General features: G+C 40.5%; 1 protein-coding gene across 1 annotated transcript in view; it reads left to right on the top strand.

The window, feature by feature from the left end:
* The first annotated feature begins 310 nt into the window (after nt 1-310).
* lrba (LPS-responsive vesicle trafficking, beach and anchor containing) overlaps nt 311-21,991 on the top strand; it is a 169,979-nt gene continuing 148,298 nt past the window's right edge. The window contains 4 exon segments of the mRNA XM_029434539.1: nt 311-708; nt 977-1,164; nt 20,135-20,366; nt 21,601-21,701. Of these exon segments, the coding sequence (XP_029290399.1) occupies nt 979-1,164; nt 20,135-20,366; nt 21,601-21,701 (519 nt within the window). The 5' untranslated portion in view covers nt 311-708; nt 977-978.

Below are 21,991 nucleotides of genomic sequence, written 5' to 3'. Positions count from 1 at the left end.
CTCTCTGAATGTTGTGGTGTACACGTATAAAGCAGCAGAAAATGGATGTACTCAAGTAAAGTATACATTTAGTAAATGCAATGAGTTACTTTCCACGACTGCCTTTGTATCAGGATGTGTTTCAGGATGATGAAATGTAAGTCGCTGTAAGTGAATAAACGAGTAAGCGTTGTTGATTTTAGCTGAATCCCGGCGTGTCGTGCTGGAAAGCCACCTGAGCCGCCAACACCTGCCAATGAGCTGAACAGACTCAGCTCCACACTGCGCATGCGCCACTCACTCAAGGGCTACACTGTCATGGCGGTGACGAGCTGAAGCTACCGGGGTAAATCAGGAAGAGAATGCGGCGCAGCTGGGTTAACGTTGACATTTAAGCAAGTCTGAGGAGTTTGACTGGAAGGACGGAGCTGTCCTTTATCGACTTCCTCTGGGGCTTCTGCCGGACTTACCCCCGTTTCCAGTTTGTGTAGTTTTTAGCTTCTGCCAAGCGCGATACCTGTCAAGTGTCTGGACTCAGTGACAATAGCAACTTCCACTGCTGTACGGAGATATTAAAGTGACCGTATCCTTGTTTGCTATTTGACCGGGCAGAAAGGGGGAAAACAGGTTTTGCTTCACCTGCTCCCCCCCACCTTGTTACCTGCAGCGGACTTCCTCGCGGCTTTTAACGGCATTAATCCATCCGTCTGGGATCAAGTTACGGACCAGGGGAGTAGTTCAGAGTGAAGCGGTGACATATCCAGTCCCGCAGTGTCAACGGCGAACAAATCATCTTTGCGCCCTTGTTTGTCCACTTTCGCTAAATAATTTTGGATGGGGAGGAAAACGTTTGTTTTGTGTGCCTGCAGACTGTCAACAACTCAGCTGAAGGGGAGATAGGAGCCCTCTTTCTCCTCCCGACATCGGCTGCTCTGTCACCATTTGGAGGTGAACAGGTGCCTTACCTGTTAACACCACCTGTCCTCCTTCCTTTTAGAAATGGCTAGCGAGGAGACAGCAGGCGCTGCGCAGCCAGGTGATGGAAAGGACGGGAGATCAGGCGCCATGGCGCTCAACCCCGGAGTGCCCATCAGGGGGATAAAGATGAAATTCGGCGTGCTTGGTGGCCTGGTGGAAGTTGGAGAAGTTTCCAACCGAGACATTGTGGAGACTGTGTTCAACCTGGTAAGCTGATTATAAGAGCTCAGAATAGGCCCCGAGATAACACTGTCACGCTGTAGTAGTACTGACAGTGACATCTAAACGCTTTCAAAAGTCTGACATCATCCTCTGCATTAAAAAAAGGCGCTGATTATCTTGCAACTCAACATTAAGTGGATACTTTAGCACCGATGGTTTTTACTGTGACTTAATGGTGAACAGCACACATTAGAAACTATCATGAGTCTTATGCTAAGTTACTTTTCTTCTGGTTGCCATTATATGAAAAAAGTATGTTTAATTATTGTATATCAAATAAATTGGTTTACAGCGTTTAGATTTTGTTTTGGTTTCAGTGCAAAAGCTTGGCTTACATATTGTGTCACAGTTCTCATATTGTCTAATTTCATATGGCTATTACAATTTCTATGCAGTTTTTAAATTGTGTTCTAATCTACATATATAACGTGTCATTATAATGGTTTGGAAAAACGCAGTGCTGCTCTGTTTTTAATTGAAGAAGACATGACGCTATGTCAGGAGAATGATCATGGCAGAAAAGCTGTGCAAGCAAATCAGCTGGTGCTTTTTGTGACATATCGAGGTCAGGCAAAGTGTAGTGTGGTGTGTGTGTGTGTGTGTGTGTGTGTACCTTATCTGTCTACTACCTGTTGTTGGCCACCCTTAAGTCTTTATCCAGCTTTGTCTGTCTGCAGCACTAATAGCCCTTTGGCTGCCTGAGTTATGAAATGGCTTCGCAGCACCTGCACGAGAATGAATGAAACTCCCAGTAATAAGGAAGTTCAGCGTGAAGGGCAGAGAGCATGCTCAAAAAGAGTGACTCGTTCGGTGAGAGGGAAAGAGAGAGAGGAAGCGTTGAAGGTGTAACCAGCAAAACTGCTTTGTCACTAGGGCAACACAATGATTCTGTTTGTTTTTTGTTTTTCAAAAGGGAGGCTCATCCTCCATGTTTGTAGTCACAAAGTTTGCTCCAACACCAACCCCCACAGTGAACTGTAGTAAGGACACTTGTCGTCATGTGGCTGTTTGCCTACTAAACACACAACTATTACATCATCCAGCCAGCGAGTCAACCACTACGTCTTTATGGGTTAAACAAAAACAAAAGTTCTTTGTGGAGTTTAGATACAGCTACTACATTTTTCATATTAAGTCTGAGATGTAAACTTGTATATTGTTTTTTATCATTTATAACACTTTTTTATTTATTGTTGTTATTATTATGTTATTTAATCTTTTGGTCTGTTTAGAAAATGGCTGCATCTCAGAAACTAAAATATAGCACAATCAGGTATTTGGTATCTATCATCACTAATTAAATATCAAAGATATGCACGCTGTACATTTAATATACACAATGTTAGCGTTTTTCAGAAATCCTGACTAAAAATGTAAACGTTGTACTGTTAGATAGTTGCCCAAAGTACGTCTGTACTGGATTTCAAGACTTTAGACCAACCAGAACAAATGTTGTGGCAGTTTTCCTTATCGTACTAAATATAGTCTTTGGGCACAAACGGGTTAAAAAGGTCCCCTGGCATGTTCCCAGAGCAGCAGCAAATCATCACATTCGAGAAGCTGGAACCAGCAAATATTGAATTTTTTATTAGCTAAGCGTTTCAGCTCCAGCTTTGAGCAGTTTTACAAAGACGTGGCTCCTCAGAAGAGTTTCAGTACAAACATTATTTCTTAATTGTATACTAATGAACAAAAAGATGCTATTTTTTGCGATTTTATATATTGAAAGAATAAGGGCTGTAAGTCTAGACTGCCAACGTTGTGAGGGGCTCATATTGGTTGAAGTGTTTTTTCTTAAATATAAAGTGTATTTGTATTTTAATCAGAGCTAAATATTAAACGGAATAGTTTGAAAGAGATGCCAATCATTTCTTGCGCTCTTGGTCACACTCTCCTTCAGTCTGTCATGTCTAATGAGCGTCAGAAGAAACATGCGATTGCCTGTAGTGACTGTAGATTCACCAGGCAGAAAATATGATGCATATCACAAGGAGGTATTGTTTTAGTCCAACTAGAGATAGCTACTACTTACTGTGTGGTTTTTTTCTTTTGCATTTTCTTGAGCTGGAGAGAGAGCCATGCATATGTTTTGACATAAATATCAGCTGTCTGTGCCCCTGGGACGCCATGTTGAGCAGGGTCAGTGTCATTTTAGGGCTTTGAGAGATAGCACCATGCATTTAATTACGCTCACCCCCCTCCACACTCTTTCTCTCATACCCTCCACATCCTCTGCTCCTTCAATTGGGTGATAATCTGATTTACCACGGAGGCCAGAGTCTTCTCTTTAGCAGTATCTTAATTTTTGCAGCCATCTCAATGCACGAGTCCTCCACTGTGTTTGTTGAATCCAACATAGTTTCCTCAGGAGGATTATTTTAGGGATTCTAGTGTGACCTAAAACAGTGGTTGTGATGACTTGTGACACATGGGCTGAGGTTATAAACAGAACTTCATTATGCTGGATTTGTTTTTGCATCCTTCCTGTCAAAGGAGCTGTACCTCACACTACACTCTGGGGTCTTTACATCTTGTGTTTTTAGGGTACTACACTGTGAAGTTGAGAGAATGAGGAGTTGTAAACCATTTCAAGCCTCCTCTTTCTAATAACTAATCTGGTATCCATAATGCTTTTAAATGAGAAAATTGTAATATCTCCGTGTGGTGGAGTATCCTCGACACGCAGCCGCACATTAACTGTAGTTGGAAGACGCTCTCATACTCTGCTACTGAGAAATGTTGTTTGCCTTGTCATGGCTCGCTGGATCGTACCCGTCTTGGTTGACAATATCAAAGTTTTCTTTTAAGCAGAGCTAGTGCGCTGGAGGCAGGGAACTTCGCAACATTTCCCATTTTAATTAAATTTTCCATGCATTGAAACCAAGCGCTGTGGTATCACACTTCAAGATGTATGATAGCCTGATTTTTATGTTTTGTTTTTTTATCAGTAGCTGATTTAACTAAATGGCAGGTTTATTTTCTTTATATTGGCGTTAGTAGTTTTATTACACACCTATATTAGTCCACCCACACAGGATTTTTGCAGGACCTTGAAAGCTTTATTGCTTCCACGTATTTATCACACTTTTGGTTATTGTCAGTAAAATAATTGAATGAAAACACTATTCTTCTAAACATAAGGCTTCTGATTTGATAATAAAAAGCCTTTAATCTTGTTTAGTCTTTTTAAAAGCAGCAATAACCAATATGTTCTACACTGAATCAAAGGACGAATCATAATATGAAGGGCTACTCCTAATTCTACTGAGAATCAATGCCCTACTTCACAACTCCATGCTGCTTTCTGTATTCTCATTGTTTAGTTTCACCAAAGAAAATCCAAACCATAGTGGGTGAATATGTTTGGGAACACTGGGCAGCAGCTCGCAGCCCACAAGATCACACGTACTGATTATACAGTGTGCTTCTTGCACAGCACAAAGACATTGGTGAACAAATTTGAACATCTAGCAAGCCAGAGAAACGATTGGAGGTCTATTTCTGGCTACCTGTCATATTCCAAATGGTCCAATGGTCACCGATGTTTTATCTTTATGTTTCATCTCTTGTACGTGGTAAATGTTTGACTCTCTTTCCCAGTCCCTCGCTTACTTCTTCTTTTTAGGCAGGTGGCATACAGTCACTTTGTGGGCCCTCCTGTGCTGTAAGCAGCAGTTTAACAGGAAGCTGCATTGTTTTGCTTTTCTTAGTTTGGTTAACCAAAACATGATGCTTAAAGCTGCAAGGAGCTTCAAAGTAGGGTGTTGGGTTGTCTGCAACAAACACTGCTGACTGATGTATCCGTCATTTAGTTAGCTAGGGAACAGCTAGCAGGAAGTTAATATTGAAAGTACAAGACAGTTTTCCTATTTAATACATGATCACACATAATGAGATCATCAGGGCTCAACAATAAGGGTTGCCCAGTGCGAGTAAAATTGCCACTTCGGGGTAGTAAATCTTTCTACTTATTCGTCTGATCTCGAAAATATTGTTTTTCTGTAGCTGACGATTGAAGGAGCTAAGGAGGGAGCCATCTCGCTTCCTTCTCACCTCTCTGTTGTTGCACATGCGCAGTCCCTGAGCATTTGAATTATCCTGGAAACAGGATTTTAGTTATGTAACGATGAATGTATAAAAATTGCATAGGGGCAGGTGGGGGAAAATCATTAACGTTGCACCCTACTTGTACAGGATGATAATAATAGATGAGATAAAGATTTTCACGTTGCAAAATAATTATTACAAAGGGAGTGCAAAGGTTAGTGCGTCAGGGCTAATAATCCTGTAACTATGTAATGAAAATGGACGACAACAATATCCCTTTTTTAATTATCACTCTTTAACATTACAATGCTGCCTTCCACTGAGTAGAGCACAGGCTCGTCCAGGACTCTGTAAAGCATTGACTAATGTAAAGCTCTGTGGCTCATTGCTCCTGTGTTAGGTGACACAGGAGATGGCTGATTTAGTTGTGTGGAATGTAACTTTGGCTTTACCTGAAGTCAAGGTCACGGGGTTGACTGCTAGCTTTGTGGACAGTGGAAACCAAATCCATCGGTGCACAGTTTGTGTTCATGTCTTTTTATTTGCCGTCTGTACGAATTTGAAACATTACATGAAGGGAATATGCTTTTCCTTTTTTTAATGTATGCTGCGAAGAGTGCCAAAGACACATGGTCCGGAACAAAGGGGATCCAACATTAATGAATCCCTCAAAAAACAACCTGATTCTGTTCTGTTACAGGGCTATTTGGGAAACAACAGTCTAATGATTATTACGCTAACAGAAATGTATAGGACCCTTTTTTTAGTGTCATGTCTGACATCATTTTATAAAAACAAGCTTCATATCTTCAAATATCTAATTTTGGAAAATGTTTCTTCTGTTCTCACTCCTCTTGAGCCACTGAGGATAATATATTTACACTGCCAGTCTAAATACATTTATATTTAGACTTAATTAAATCTATATTATGCTGTAGCTATAGCTTAAAGATCCTCCTATGTTTCAGCTGTGTAAATATTTCATGTTTCCGTTTGAAAAGGGGCAACTGCAGATAAAGTAGACCCCCCCTTTGCTTTGTTCTAAATGTCAGGCTTTCTGTACCTCTAAATCTGGTTTATTACATTTGTTCAGAATAATTTTAAGGTGCGTTGTTGCCCACTTTATCATCTCTTGCTCTGAGGTTGACACAGAGGATCCTCCTTTGAGACGCGGGCTGTCGTAAGTGATTGTTCTAAACTGCATCTTCCTTGTGCTTCTTAAAATAGTCTACTTAGTACCTTTTTTTCTTCTTCTTCTTACACACCACTGCAGGGGGGGGGGGATCTTTCAAAGTAGCTGTGCTCTGGAATTTATACTGCATCGGGTTTTAACATCGTGAAATTGATTTTACTAGCGGAGGCTGATTTTGCCTCACGAACTAGCGGCTAAGAATGGCTGTAGTTAGATAGTGAGATAAGGTATCAAAGGTTTTAATATTACTATTTTAGTCGTTTTTGGCATTTGCAACGACCTTTTTAAAAAGCATAACAATGAGATTTTTCCACTTATCTAGCCCTGGAGTCGGTTATGGTTGTACATGTGCCAAGGTTTTTTGTGATTCGGGGTGAACCATGTAATCCTGCTTCCTCCTCGCATGAAAATAACTCCATAGGAAAGTATGAGTTGTGAGTATCAATGAACACGGCAATACCGTTGGAGTTATGACCCCGATGATCAACATGGTCATTTATTTAAATTCCCGGCCTACCAGTCTGTGCATATATTGTAGACAGGAATGCAACAAACGCACAAAACGATCCCTTCAGTTGCACACAATAACACAAGTGGTACGGGAGCGAGGGCGATCCTTGTCCTCTCTCCAGGCGTGCTTTGCCCTCTCTGGCAGAAACAAAGAGCCCTCTAATCTGACACATGAATGAAATCCTATCTGCTTCTCTCTGTTATCTGTCACAACAGCCCAATTCCACAGTCGCACCTTTTTTTCCTCGTTCTCCACTGTAGCTGAAAGCAGTTTGAAGCACTTGAGTGCTGTCGTCTAAATAAGCGTGACTCGACACTGTTTACACGTGTGTGCGTGTGTGCGTGTGTGTGTGTGTGTGTGAGTTCTTTATTTTTAACTAGTTGGGTCGGCAAGTGACCTTTTTCATTTCCCTTAACAAAACAGGGTATGCTTTTGGTGGCCATTTTGGCATTTTGTTGACAGTTACAGCAGTAAAATCAACACAATGAACATCTTGAGGGTTTGACTAGCCAGCATGCAATTTTAGCTGTAACTGGCTCTAAATGGCCACTACTATGATGTCTGTTTTGTGTTTACCTGTATAGTTTGTCATTATTCAGCCCCCGAGCAGATCCGATAATGTAACAACCATGCCTTAACGCCTGATGTGTGCCGACAAACAAGCAGATTGCCTCAGGATTCAACGATGTTTGAAAGAGACGTGTGCTATCCAAGACACTGTAATGTCTTGAGATGTTGAGATACTTGTTTGACAAAGCTTGAGATACTGTATTATGGGGTTTTGTAGCCGTCTGAAATAACAGAAATTTGATTTCATGATTGTCGTCAACAACAGTTGTTTTGCCTTTACTTCTAATTGTAATAAGACTCATTGTTGTAGTGTTATTGTGTGCTGTGTCACAGTATTGTAACACAATAATCAATTAGGTTCATTGTTTACACGTTTCAACCCAATGAGCACAATTGTAATTATTCATTTGCTTGAATTTGGTGCCTTTTTTTTATGTCAACTAATTATTTTGTGCACTTATTTTTGCAGACTAATTGTTTTCTGTATACTAAAAAATAAATAATAATAAAAAAAGCTGGTTTTAAAGCTGTAAATACCAATTATTCTGAGGGATGTTATGTTTTTTTTTAACATTTCTTTTTTTTTTTTATCTGGGTATTTGTACTCCTCATTAGCTTTCAGTAAATCGATGGAGCCATATTTCCCTGGTGAATAGTGACTCAACCAACAGGAGACCCCATTCTCCATTGAAAGTGTTCAACTTCAAGTTTTCCTTTTTAAACATTACTGAGTGTCCAGTGACGGATTAACCAGTCACAAACCATTTCTCTGCATCTAATCGTTGCAGTGACGCTGCATGTTTCTATGAAACGGGGCCGTGGTGTAGTTTACTTAAGTTTCTCAGCTCACGAAGGTTATGCTGGAGGAAGGGTAGTGCTAGTCATACATGTAGTTATAAATAATTATATTAAAGAAATGGTAAAAACCGTTGACGGAGAGAAGATCTGTGTGTTATCCTTAGTAACAGGGGACACTGATTCTGGTATCCAAACCCTTTTCTTAGGAGTGTCGTCATCATGCATGTACAGGGTTAAGGTAGGAGTTCAGTCAGGCAGCAGCATGACACTAAGAGTAAATCAGTGTTTGCTTGTGTTTACTGTGCTTGAGCTTCCTGGATCTCAGTGGAGGGATTCAAATAGAAACTGAAGCTGTTTTAGCCATGTTCGGTGAGTTGAGCTTTCTCTTAACAGAGCTCTTTTTCATGGTTGTTGGTCAGCCAGCTTTGCTTTTCCCTTCGTTTTTTCACCTTCTGTGTTGATGGAAGTGGCAACAGGGACATCTCAGCTATGCTGAATTATTTACCCCTCCGCCACAACTTTCCAGAGAATCTGTGAAGAGTTGTTGTTCCTTCAGGTTATCCAATGTACGCTCCAGAGTCTCCTCCCAATCAATACTCCAAAGGGAGCCTGCTGACAAAATGGCCCCAAGTGACTGCCTGGAATATTTATTCCTGACTTTGTAAGCCAATCTTATACAACATATCTTCAGAATGTTTTAAGGTGTAAAGGACTGTTTTTACCCAGCTCCAGTGAGAGACCCACTTGGGTGATGCTGACCTTAATGAGCTGGCATGTTTGATGTTTTTTGAAACACACACACACACACACACACACACACACACACACACACACCTGACGTAGGTTGAACAACACCAACAAAACAAAACATCGTACATTTTCCATTGTACCTCCTAGATGTTTGCGAAGTGGTTACGAAACTTCCAGAATACTAAGAAACCAAACTGAGATATTTTGTCATTATAGTCACCGCCAAACACGGCACTATAACTGGAGTGCATGACTCGAATGTCACGAAGGTCAATGTCATTTCTGCAGTTCACTGGGTATGAAATACACCTCGAGTAATCCACTGTGAAAATGCGATGCATTACATTTCCAATGACTTACCGGTTTCACACAGGCACACACCATGCAACCACTATAACTATTCTGGTTAAATGGACATATTGGAAGACTATAGAAGAGCTTTTGGCTTTTTAAACGGGAAAGCAATATTTACCCTCCAGCTCGTTATTCTCTCCTCACAGTAGGGGGTGTAATGATATGCTAATACTGCTTGCCTGCCAGCCAAGTTGATGTAAAGGGTGTGAAATATTAAAGCGTAAATGGGGGAAATGCTTTTGAAAAAGAAATGTTATGTTGAAGCCTCAGGGTGTTGGCTCACCTTAGTCCCTGTGGGGGGAGATGTCTCAAAGGAAAACACAATGTAATTGTTAGATGAGGTCACATAAGCTTCTAACGGGTTTAATGCAGAGTGCCTGAATCCCAACGCATGTTCTCTCTGGTGTTCTGTAGCATTGTCTTCTACTCTTTTCCTTGTTTTAATGTGTGTGTGTGTGTGTGTGTGTGTGTGTGTGTGTGTGTGTGTGTGTGTGTGTGTGTGTGTGTGTGTGTGTGAAATACACTTTATGCTTAAACATACCTGTAAATATTACATTAAGATATACATTGTTCTGATGGCTCTTTAAGGCTCACAGTGATAGCATTGGGAATCTGACAAATGGCACATCAGTTCATAATGTGCAGTAGGTTTCAGAGGCACAGATGGATTCCTTGTCCACTATGTTTTAGACCAAGAACCTGGCTGTATAATTTCATAGATATATAGTGGTGATGATATCCAACCATGTTTTACTCTATATTTACTATCGACACAATGGTGACCATTTAGTTTTCCCCCCTCCGTGCTTGTAAGCAATTTTATATTTGCAGCCTGTGGCATATTCCTCTTTGTTAGTCATGGGTTAGACTGCATGATTCTACTCTTCTTAAGATATAATCTGCTTTTCCCCTATCCCTTAGTTGTTTGGTAATTCAATTAGTTTTTTTGCCATGCATATTACTTATCTACGCTTGTGTGATAAAGCCATCATGTTGATACGAGCTTGAGGTGAGATTCACATTGGCATTGAAACGTTACCCTTTTGATCGCATGCACGTACCCCAGGCAGGCTTTGCGTGTATCTAAGACAAGACGGCACAACAATCCAAACTTCTGCGCTGACTGGAAATGTGGGCTTGTGACTATGTAAGCTTGTATGAGTCTGAAAGATGGAACGAGGCCTTCTGAATGATGGCTTAGATCAGGTGTTGACAGACGATCAGTCAAATCTGGCCCTGTGTTGGCCGTCCAGTGAACGGTGCTGAAAAAGACTGGCCCTTTGCCTGAACCCGACTGCCGACCCCTAGATGTTTCCTCTACCCTTGACCCGCTTTCACACTCTCTGCATCAGCAACTCATCTGTCGCCAAGGTCTGGCACGCAACCTGTAGGGAATACAGGCAACACATAAGAGACGCAGTCTATCTTTACACACACTATACACATGTTTATTACGTTTTTAAGTTGGTGAATCTGGACTCGCACAGTTAACTATGGTTTATGGAGTGAGCATTGCAATAACGTGTAGTGTTATATCTTTGTGGTAAAGTCATACACTGGAAATGATCAGATTTTCTTCCAATGGCTGAACTGTTTAATGAAACTGCAACTATTACCATGACAACAAACTGTTCATTCACACGGCACGTCAGTCCAGGACGTTTATTTTTTTGAGAAAACCGTCAAGAGTGTGGTGACTAAGCACAAATGAATGGAACTTGTACCTAATGAGTACCGGCTAGTTCAGATGCATACTTCAAATGACTCTAATGCAGTATTTAAACAACATCTTCTTTAAGCATATAAACACGTTTGTACGTTTGGATCACTGTAACAGGCCTTCCCTTTTGAAAGATGATTTCTTGGTTTGTTTGCATTTCCTTGAAGTACCAGACTCCGTGTCTAGAGGAGTGTGCATGACCTAAATGAATGAACTTGTTAGGTGTGAGGGTGAGTTGAAGGCCATGCAATCCACACCATATATTAAATCCACTGCAGAAGCACAGAGTTGACATTTGTACATTTCGTAAAAAAAAAAAAGAAGGGAGAGATCACTTTTCTTTCTCTTCTTTACTGGGAGAGGTCTTAAGCACATTTGTTCACACATGATTCTTTGGTCGGGGATGTATCGGGTACTGACACAGCTGCAGATATTCAGGTTTACTGTCTCCTGTGATTGGCACGACTCTTCCTGCTCGTGTCTTGTAACTGTCGTGGTAAAAGTGTTCTTTGGGATGTGAGACTACCATAAAGAGAGTGTCTTACTGTACTTTTAAATTGAATAAGCGCAGTTTGTCGAACGAATGTGCTATGTTGATCACTTTAGTATTGAATGCAGACTGGTAATTAGAAATGTAACATTTGGGCGCAGATGTAAAAGCATGATGTGAAACCTTTTTGGCAGGAATACGTCTATTGTGACATCTATTCCTTTAATCTGCTTGAGCAATTTAGTGGGCGCTTCTTGCCTTGTAGGCAGTAAACATAGATTTAACAGATCCACTGTGTGATCTGTGAGTAACATGTAGCGAATGTTGAGGCTAAATGATCAAAACCGCAAACTTCTCCAGACTTTTTGCATTTAACTGTATATTTTATGTTGCTCTAAAACGTTTTGTTAGAATGAGCTTCCACATTTCTGGATATGTGATATGACTATATTTAATAGGACGCCTTCTAAAAGATCAAATGATAACAATGTTGAACTGGTAAGCAGAAAATGCTCACATTTTATATGATGGAAGAGGCAAATGTTTGTTTTTTTTGGTACGTTTTCCTGCCATAATCCATGTCATTGAGATGTCATAAGAATGATTCAGTAACCCATAAACAGTCAGACTGTCGCAAACATCAGGCGACGTCCTCGTACATCTACAGGACCATCAGACAGGCAGCACCTGGTCACAAGCAAATGTTAAAAGGTTGAGTGTGTTCATGCTGGAACATCAGAGAGGTTATCAATTTGGCAGCTTACATCACAGATGTTTCTTTGAATTATGCCCGAGTCATCAAGGTTCAGCAGTAAGTTCTGAGTCCCAGAGGCAACTGTCTCCTTATGTGAAACATCCAAAAACAAGGCGTCGTGTCTTTCTGCTCTTTATAAGACAACGTTTTTAAAGCCTACACATTTATTATAGTTTCAAAATCAGCTGTTAGAGACATGCTTGAACTGCTTTTTTTGAAAGCTTTTTAGTCATTTACTGACCAGAATGTATGGAGAGATTAAGGAAACTACTGTGATAAAGTAACATACAAACTACAGGAATGAAACAACGGTGATAGGATATGCTGCAGACAGCTTCCTGGTTCCCCTTTTGGGGTTTCCTCCAGGAAATTGTTAAGCTAAGATGCCCAGATCCTGTCACATCTCGTCTCTTGATAGGATAGATAATGACCTAAACAATAGTTGCACTCCTTTTTTTGCATCTGTGCAACTATTCTCTGAAGGCTAATGTTTTAATAAAAGCGTATTAATTTTTAATGATGTTGGTGCTTCAGGAGCGGAAGCACACCTCAGCTATAAAACGTTGTGAGAAACCTTTCCTCTTCTTTCTTAGCAAATCAGATTAGGTATTTTATTCCTATTGCTTGGTTTATATATGAAAGTTGTGTTTTTTTTGTACAAAAGTCCCTCTTGTTAGGGTTAGGGTTAGCTCCACAGGGAAACAAGGAGGGGATTGTATACTCAAAATGATTTATCTAACTTGGACTGCTGAAGCATCATATTAGCTTAATGACATCATTTGAACTCACATTATGAAGGGATCTTTTAGTAGATTTGTACCATGGACTTTGGTACAGATTTATGCATGTGAACACAACTTCCTTAGTTCACATTGAAAACTATACAAGCTACCTTTTTTTCTTTTAACGTCTACTAATTAAGGGTGTGGGTCCCACAAATCCTCATTTCACTCCTCCCGGTATCAAGGCAGGCTGGATGTTTCTCTCTTTCCTTCTTCACCTCCCTGATCCAGCTGCTATTTTTAACATGTTGCACCACAGCCAACCTTTTCTATTTACTGGCACTATGCAAACTAAAAGCGAAGGCGTCGCTGTATCAAACAATGATATTCTTTGTTTGCCACTCGTGATCAAATCCCTTCTTTCTATGTCTGCTATCTGACAGTCGCCTCACAGTAACAGAGACGACGTATTCTTCAGCATGAATTTAGTTAATTCTGGACGTTTTATTCCAGACAGAGACCACATGAAGATTTGCAGACTTAGTCAATATTCAAGTGTTTTGAACATCTCGTTCCAGAAGCAGACGACTTTAGTCGGTCAAAGTTGCCCTAAAGCTTGGACTCTGATGTCAAATGAGGACCATTTCCTGACAAACCTTTTCCTTGTGTTGACAATAGCAGCCATCCTGCAATTTAGTTCAGATTGCCAGATAGACATTGCAAGTGTTACACAGGTCTATTATACATACAATGCTTCACTAGTTCTTTATTTGCAGAATTAAAAAAATGGTCAAAATGCGGTTTCTTGCTTTGGTTCAAGGAGTCATCCAAGTGCATGTACTTATGTTTGTGTGTTTGCTGAAGCAATACATGAACAACTGTCAGGCCTCCCTCCTCCTGCTAAGGGAAGTGCATTGGACTGTGGAAGAGAATTTAGTATGGTTTATGAGAAGTTGTATTTTGGAGGATGGCAGCATAATAAATGGGGAGTTTATACAGGAATGCTGATTATATTTGGCATCGCATATTACACTTGTCAACAAGTGAAATATGACTGAGTGGCATGGCAACAGAAGGATGGATGGCATCATTTCTGACGTAATCTAAATCTTCTCTCTTCCATTTGGATGAAATTATGGTTGTTGCTTTATTCTTTTACTTGTTTTGGGTATTTGTGTCCCCCGTCACACCGTGCAGATACAGGATAAATGATGTGATTGCATAAATCAATTAAATTTCATGTAATCTAAAAACAGCATAGGTTTATGCAGGCCAATTATATCAGAGTGTGTGTGTTATCTACTGTTTTCTGCTTGTTGTACCAAACATGTGTCCTTAGGCAAGTGAAGGGAACAACAAAGGAAATGGTATGTTGATCACACTACTGCCTGGGCAATATCACGTTTAATGAAGTGTAAAAATGACTTGTCAACCATTGTTTAAAACAAAAGCTTGGCAGTTTGCCCCTCTGAAGATATTCTTAGAAATCCAGCTATTAAAATATCTCTCTGTGTCTTTCTCGCAGGTAGGAAGGCACCTGAGAGAATATGTTCTCAGCAGTGCCAGAGGAGCAATCTACTAATTTAAAATGAATTAATCTCACAACAATGAGTTAAAAAAACCAAGAATAATTGAGCAATTTGAGCTGAATAACCATTAATTTAGCTTTCAACACAAAAACTTATTTGGTGCCAATAAAATATTCATGAAGTGTATTTGGAATAACAACTTGTTATGATGTGAGTTTAAATCGGGTAAAGCCTCTAGTGAGCTGTAATTATTGAACCGGTGTATCCCATGGTCACTGCATGCATAATTGTCACCACTTTCCTTCTACTCCCTGCTTTTTGACGTCTGTCGAGTGGCTGGTTCATCCACCAGGCGTCTGTTTGATGTTCTGGAAATATTTTCAACAACAGAAGCTGGAGTAACAAGCCGTGCAAGACATTAAAAGTGGTAATAATCCATAAATCTCGTGTAGTACAGGTAGTGTCGAGGGAGTCTGAGCAGCTGCAGACTGTGTAGAGAGCAGGGCTGGGAAATGTGGCATTTCTGTTATATGCTTATTCTTTTGTATCTCAAGATATACAAAATGCAATGGAGATAAAGTCGGTATTAAACGATACATTTCATATTTTACTGCACTTCTGGCTGTCAAAGCCGTTTTTATAGTACACTGTATTGTCCTTTTCAAAACTTGTTAGAAGGATCCTCTGATCTTTTCGGGTCTTACCAATGAACTGAAATGTTGCCAAATCCACCAACAAGCTGTAGCATTGTTTGCTACACTTAACGAGTCAGCTGCCACCCCACATTTAGCTTTCAGTCATTGCCCTCCTCTGCTCCGTCGTGTGGATTCGTTTACACGGGAAATTAGTGGACTTCCGTTTCCTGCTGTCACATAATCAGCCTGTGGACGGAGATCCCACCAGCCAATTGTGTACATGTTATGCCTTTTTATTTTTTTAATATGACTCTTTTAAAAAAAGGAGTGTAATCTTTCTGTGATAAATATAGAAATTCAGTTTAAAATTATTTCAAGAAAGAAATATGTATATTATTTTATAACCCAGTGCTGCTAGAAACCATCCTCACATTTCTTATTTTTGTATTTTGTTGGCATTTATCCAAGCAACCACCTTCATTCATTTCCTTTTATTTCTTTTTAATGAAGTTTGTTTTTGCATTACTGATCAACAGAGATGTTCAAAGGAGATTTGCACCATTGTCATCACTGATCCCAAATCTATCCTCCATGTTGGTACCACTTCACTTCATGTTTCTTATTTATAGGACATGATGACGGTATTATAAATAGAGCGTGCTATAATGCATGCTTTTCGCCTCACTATTTCCTCTCTCATCTACACCATCACAAGCTCATTCCCTCATATCAGTACTAGCACTAGAGGGATTTGAGTTGGGACAGATTATCTGCTGGAGCCATTTCAACATCTCGCATCAGTATGTTGGAAATGTGAGTGTTCATCAGCAGTGACGAATGCAGGATTATGAGATGTTGTCATATCACGATTCATGTTTTGGGTCACTGTGATGGATGTTTCGTTTTGTGTGGTGTAGAGGTGGGTGGGGGGGGGGGGGGGTCCTCTTGAGAAAGAATAAGCTGGAACTGCCTTTGGTTTGACAAGATAGCTCGTTAAAAGAGATCCAGTTAGAAGTGTTGTTGAAAAAGTAGGCCAGTAGTGGTGAAAGCTTGGTCACTCTGACAGCCCATTTGTTGAGTGTGTTTGTTGCCTTGAAAACCATCGTCCAGCTGGGTTTTAATAATGCATAAGCTGGCCTTTACCAATGTAACGTAGCCTCAAAATGACATTTACATGTTTTATTTAACACTGAAGTATCACAAAAATAGTCATTGCCTCCATTTATTAAAATCAATCAAACATCTGACTCTTCAGATTTCCCCCTAGGCTTGTCCTCATGTCTAACAATCCCAAACTGACAGATGATATCAAGTGATAGATGTGCTGCGTTCTGATTGTTCAGAGCAATTCAAAGCCTGATCTAAGCCATCTGACAAACTCGAGTCAGGCTTACACGTGAGCGCAAATTTGTCACGAGCGCTCTTCTGTTGTCGAATTCTGCAGGCAAATGACTTCGCATTCAAATGATTTCACCCATAGAATTAATTGCAGTTTCATTAGGGAGAGAACTGAAGGACGAACATCAACATGGGCAGGCACGCACACACACACACACACACACACACACGCATGCACGCACACAATGGATAGAGGGGCTCATCACCCTGCAGCCGTGGCTTGGCAGCATCAGTGTTTCTGCCTGTTACTTTTAGCTGGGTAATTTCCTCCCCTTTAGCACAAAGTTTTAGTTTCATTTGTTGCTTTGTCTCACCATCAGCATGACATGATGTCTGTAGAGATGTAGAAGTCTGTTTTGTGTAGTTCAGACCTATTAGTTCTGTTTTTTTGTTTTTTATTAAATCCTTTACTTGTTCTATTCTCAGTCTCACTGCCAACATGTGTGGCCTTACACGCGATTTACACGACACTCATAATCTTTGAATACAAAATATTTATTGTTTGCATGTGGTAGAAATATTAACCTCCCATGTCAGACATTGTCATTGTTGACATTTCATATCTCAGCTTTCCAAGAATCCCGACACCTTCATTGGTCTTTCACACAAGTTTACCTCAGTCAATAGATATAAATTCAGTTTCTGGCGTAGGATTGAGCCATGCCTTCCTCCAATGTTGTTCACCATGGAGACCATAGAAGCCTGTTTTGTGCTTTGTGTTACGGCCCAGTGGCTGCTTGGCTGCTCAGCCATGATTAATTCAGGCTGGCCTCAGGGGAGTACAGCCAGGCCAGGTTACACAGCCAGGGATCTGGTGTCTAGATGCCATAAAGACGCTGACTTTTTTTTGGTAGCTTTCAGCCGCAGAGCTCTCCTTGGCTGTAGTCGAGGCTGGAGCTGGCAACCTTTCACACCTGTTTCTGAAATGGAGCGATGTAAATGATTGAAGTGAACAATTTAAGAAATTGAAATGTTGTAAACCTCTTTGCCATGCATCAGTAGACCCATTAAATGTTCTCACTCGGCTATAGGAAATTGCACTTTGTTTTCAATTTACATCAAGGTTCAAAGTGTCACAGTTGATTTAATGGCAGCATCATTTAGTCTGTATATAATGTAAAGTGTACTGATTAAGTCATTAATTTTTGGTTTGATCATCACCGCCAGTCACAAGTTCCTGGTGATTTTTGCTTATTTTGTCAGTCAAGAGGGTCGGGGTTGACTCTTGATAATGTAGAAAGGTCACTGCTCAATTTGTTTAAAATCTTTGTGATTGTAGGGAATGACAAATAAAGTCCAAACTCGGCCCTGTGTGTGTGTGTGTGTGTGCGCCAGGTGTCTGTCACTGTAGTGTGGCACTCTGTCTCCATCCTCACATTTGTTCTCCGTCTCCTTGGTCAACTGACTCTGATGGATGGATGACTCGCACACAGTGTCAGGCTCATAAATCAACAGTTACTGTGGCAAAATGGCACCCAACATCCATTAAGGGCAGACCTTGCTGCAATCTATCCCCCAAGTTAGTGCATGGCACTCTGTAGAGAGGTGTGTGATTTATCAATGACTTGCTAAGAGACAAAAAAAGGGAAGAAGTCAAGCTGCCAGTGGGGCATTAATTGGCATGTGTTAATTAATTTAGCAGCTTGTTGGTATTTTGACTGGAATTATTTAGTTTTTCATTTGTTTTGTCATTTCCCCCGAAAAGACTGCTTGGTGTTTGTTTGCCCATCTAGCCATCTGTTACTTATAGTTTGTTCTGTATGATTTGGCTCCAGTAGAGGTAGCTTTTTTAGCTCTTTGCAAAAACTTTAAAGGCTTGTCCATCTGGATTTATATAATAATTAATACATTTAATAAAAGTTATTTTGCCAGATGGTTAGTGCTGAAACAATACCTCAATTGAACGGAAATTGTCAACAATTCTGCTAATTGAAAAGTTTTATAGCGACATTAAAATATGTATACATGTAGATTTCTTTGTAAATGTAATATATTTGGGTTTAACATCATATTAGCTCTGGGGACTTTATATCATTTATGTAAAAAATTATTATTTGAGACAACAAAGCTAATTCTGACTTTTGTTTTTAGCACTTTACATTGATTGTATTTGTAATATATGTTAGTATCAAATATTTTACATTATATCTTATGAAGAACGTATGAAGGTTAGGGGATAAAGGAAACGGGCCTTGTGTGAGGTGATGGATCGTCATTGTTCTGATGGTGAAACTTGACATGAAAAAATGAATAGATATCTGTGAGGGGAGGTTAAACGGACAATAGGTGACGTGTGTGTCGGTTATCATCACTTTATCCCCCCTTCTGGAGGGATGTTGTGGCAGCAGCGTTACCCCCAGTGTCCCCTCCTTCCCTATCTTGTACTCAACACACGGGCAGAGTTAATCCGACCTCACTCATTTTAATGGGACAGTTTCCATTCCCTGGACCAAATCACATTGTTTTCACATCCAGCCCGTCTAATGGCCGAGCGCGATATTACACGTTCATTTATTTTGTCCTGTCACACCTTCTTGATTTTAAACATGACAGCCTTACTCACAATATTAATTTGGGATCAACATTGTTATTTTCCTTATCTTTTTCTATTAGGCAGGGTTCAATAATAAAAATGTCATCGTAACTATTACCAAGTGACAAATTATGACATTTATGGCTCGTACAATTTATTTCCACACACAAAGAGCATTACTCCTTTGCAATAAGACAAGCATTTCACCTCACCGGCTCCTGAACAGGCTTTAGCTGGAGATCACTGTTAACGCTGACTAACATGGTGGGACGCATGTACTTTCTTTCCTGCTCCTATGAATAAAATTGTTTTTTTTTTTTTTTATTCAAGATGAAGGCGTGTGTAATTGGCTGTGAAAGAAAATGTGTCTCCCAACACGTAATGGAATACAGAGTGTAAAAGATGTATACATGCTGGTAACCATTTGCTGTTTTAATATAGATATTAAGACGAGGTTCACCACTATCACTGTGTAGTATATTTAAATACGAGTATTTAATTAGTTTGTGTCTGCTAGGCTGTGAGCCTCCTGCAGAAACAAATACTTCTAAATACATTTCTCCCACTTTGAGTCTGTCTGGATGCGTCAGCTGTTTTCACTGACGAGGCTTCTTGTTTGATATTCTTTTGCTCTGGGTTTATCCAAGTGTCCCAAGGCTAGCTGTAAACAGTTGAATCTACTAACAGACATACAAACAGACTGACGGAGACCTGTGCTTCTCCCCTGACCTTTAATCCACTTGGCTAGCAGCAGCTCTGATGCATGATTAATCATTGGTTTCGGAGTGTGCACACGCATAGTAATGTGGACACATGGCTTTTTGAAACTTATGTTTTGCTGCAGATAAAAGATTTATTTATTGCTTTTTTGTTTTATGTACTCAATGACTATCTGAAACACTTTGTCCCTTCACTCCCTTCCTCAACGTTTATCTTTGTATCCCTCCTCCAGCTGGTCGGCGGCCAGTTTGACCTTGAGATGAACTTCATCATCCAAGAACCCGAGAGCATCGTGTGCATGGTGGAGCTCTTGGACAAGTGTGAGCCGACCTGTCAGGCCGAGGTCTGGAGCATCTTCACCGCCATCCTCAAGAAGAGCGTCCGTAACCTGCAGGCGTGCACTGACGTGGGGCTCATCCAGCAGGTGCTGCAGCGTATATCCACCACCGACAGCATGATCGCAGGTACTTAACAATGGGGAAAGTGTTCTTTGTTTTTGACCAAGAGGGGTCAGCCTTATTGTGGAGCAACGAAATGCTCCATCCAGCTTAAAGCACCAATGATGGCAAGCACTGCTGAACTGTACTTGACTGAATCCTTTCCAACGCCAGAAGAGGTGTTGGTTGATGTTGAATTCTTTGTAGATGGGGAGCAAGTATAAAGATGAACGCCAACGAAAGCGGACACAATCGTTCTGTGCAAACTCCCCAGACTCTCAGTGTAGTCTGTTGCCCATCTGCAAATTAGTCGAATTAATCCTACAGTGTTCGGCTCAGTGAACTTTGGCGAGCTAGAACAGCGCAGGCCTAGAGGGTTTGTGCGATCAAGCAAGGGTGATATAGTCTAGCAGTAACTAGGCAGCTGAAAGTAAGTTATACAGTAGTAATATTTACCACAGTACAAATGCTCTGTCCTATCTATTTTAATGCATCTTTTATTAAGTGTTAGGGTTATACACTTTTCTTTTCTTCAATATTTCTGTACATTTCATTACTTTTCTGAGAGTTGACGGTAGAAAGCTGACAGGAAATAGAGAGAGATCTGAGGAAGGACATGCAACGAAGGTCCCCGACTGGACTTTCAACCAGGGATGTTGCAGTTTATGATTAATGCCTAAACCAGGGGCACGCCAACTTTTAACTTTTTTTTTAGTTTTGTTTCAATTACAGTAGATTTGCTGACCGTCTATTCCTCTCTTCACATAAATGAAATACGAGCTGTGTAGCGCTGAGCTGAGCAGTTAAGCTGAAATACTTGTGTGCATATACCGGTGCTATTACTTTATATGGAAAAAGACCTGCCAGATATAACTGCCACTCATGATTATATTTGAAGGATAAACCAAGGGGTTGTGTATGTGCAGACTCGTAGTAAATCTGTCATACCATGCCCCATCATTAGTCGCTAATAACCAATGACTCCTAGAGTGCCCTCTCTATTTTAAGTCGTTATTTTTTAACTTGGGTCTTGCTCACCCTACTTTTCTTTTAAATACGTCTTAGCTGCTTAGCTGCTTGCATAGTTTCTGAAGCTTCACTGTCATCTTTAAATGACCAAAATGCCAATAAAGATTTTAATAATTGTGAGTTGTTGGATTGCAATGTCAGCAGGATATCTGTATCTTGTCAGTGTTTTTTGATAAATTGTAACAAGCCATGTTTGATTGTATGATTGTTTGTGTGTGTGTGTGTCTTGCAGACTTACTGGTGGACATGTTGGGCGTGCTCGCCAGCTACAGCATCACAGTAAAAGAGCTGAAGCTTTTCTTCAGCAAACTGCAAGGGGAGAAAGGCCAGTGGGTGAGTCAGAGTCATGCCACGGTGATCGGTCTTGGTTGTCTGGGACGAGCACGAGGAATGTGCTAGCAACACTTCAACTGCTGCCACCCCACAGGCCAATGCCCTCCGCACAGAGACGAGATAAATCATGTGAAACCAGACTACTACTACTACTCTGCCAGAGCAGCACTACATTATTAATGTTCGGTTGTTCATAAGATGACCAAAAAGCTCATAATTTAAGTTTTTTCTTTTCTCCAGCCAATATTTAGCGTGCGCCTCAATAAACTGAAGATGTATGATGCATGCAC

Source organism: Cottoperca gobio, chromosome 1 (assembly GCF_900634415.1).
Source record: "Cottoperca gobio chromosome 1, fCotGob3.1, whole genome shotgun sequence".
NCBI lineage: Eukaryota > Metazoa > Chordata > Actinopteri > Perciformes > Bovichtidae > Cottoperca > Cottoperca gobio.
This window is presented reverse-complemented; position numbering and strand designations above follow the sequence as displayed.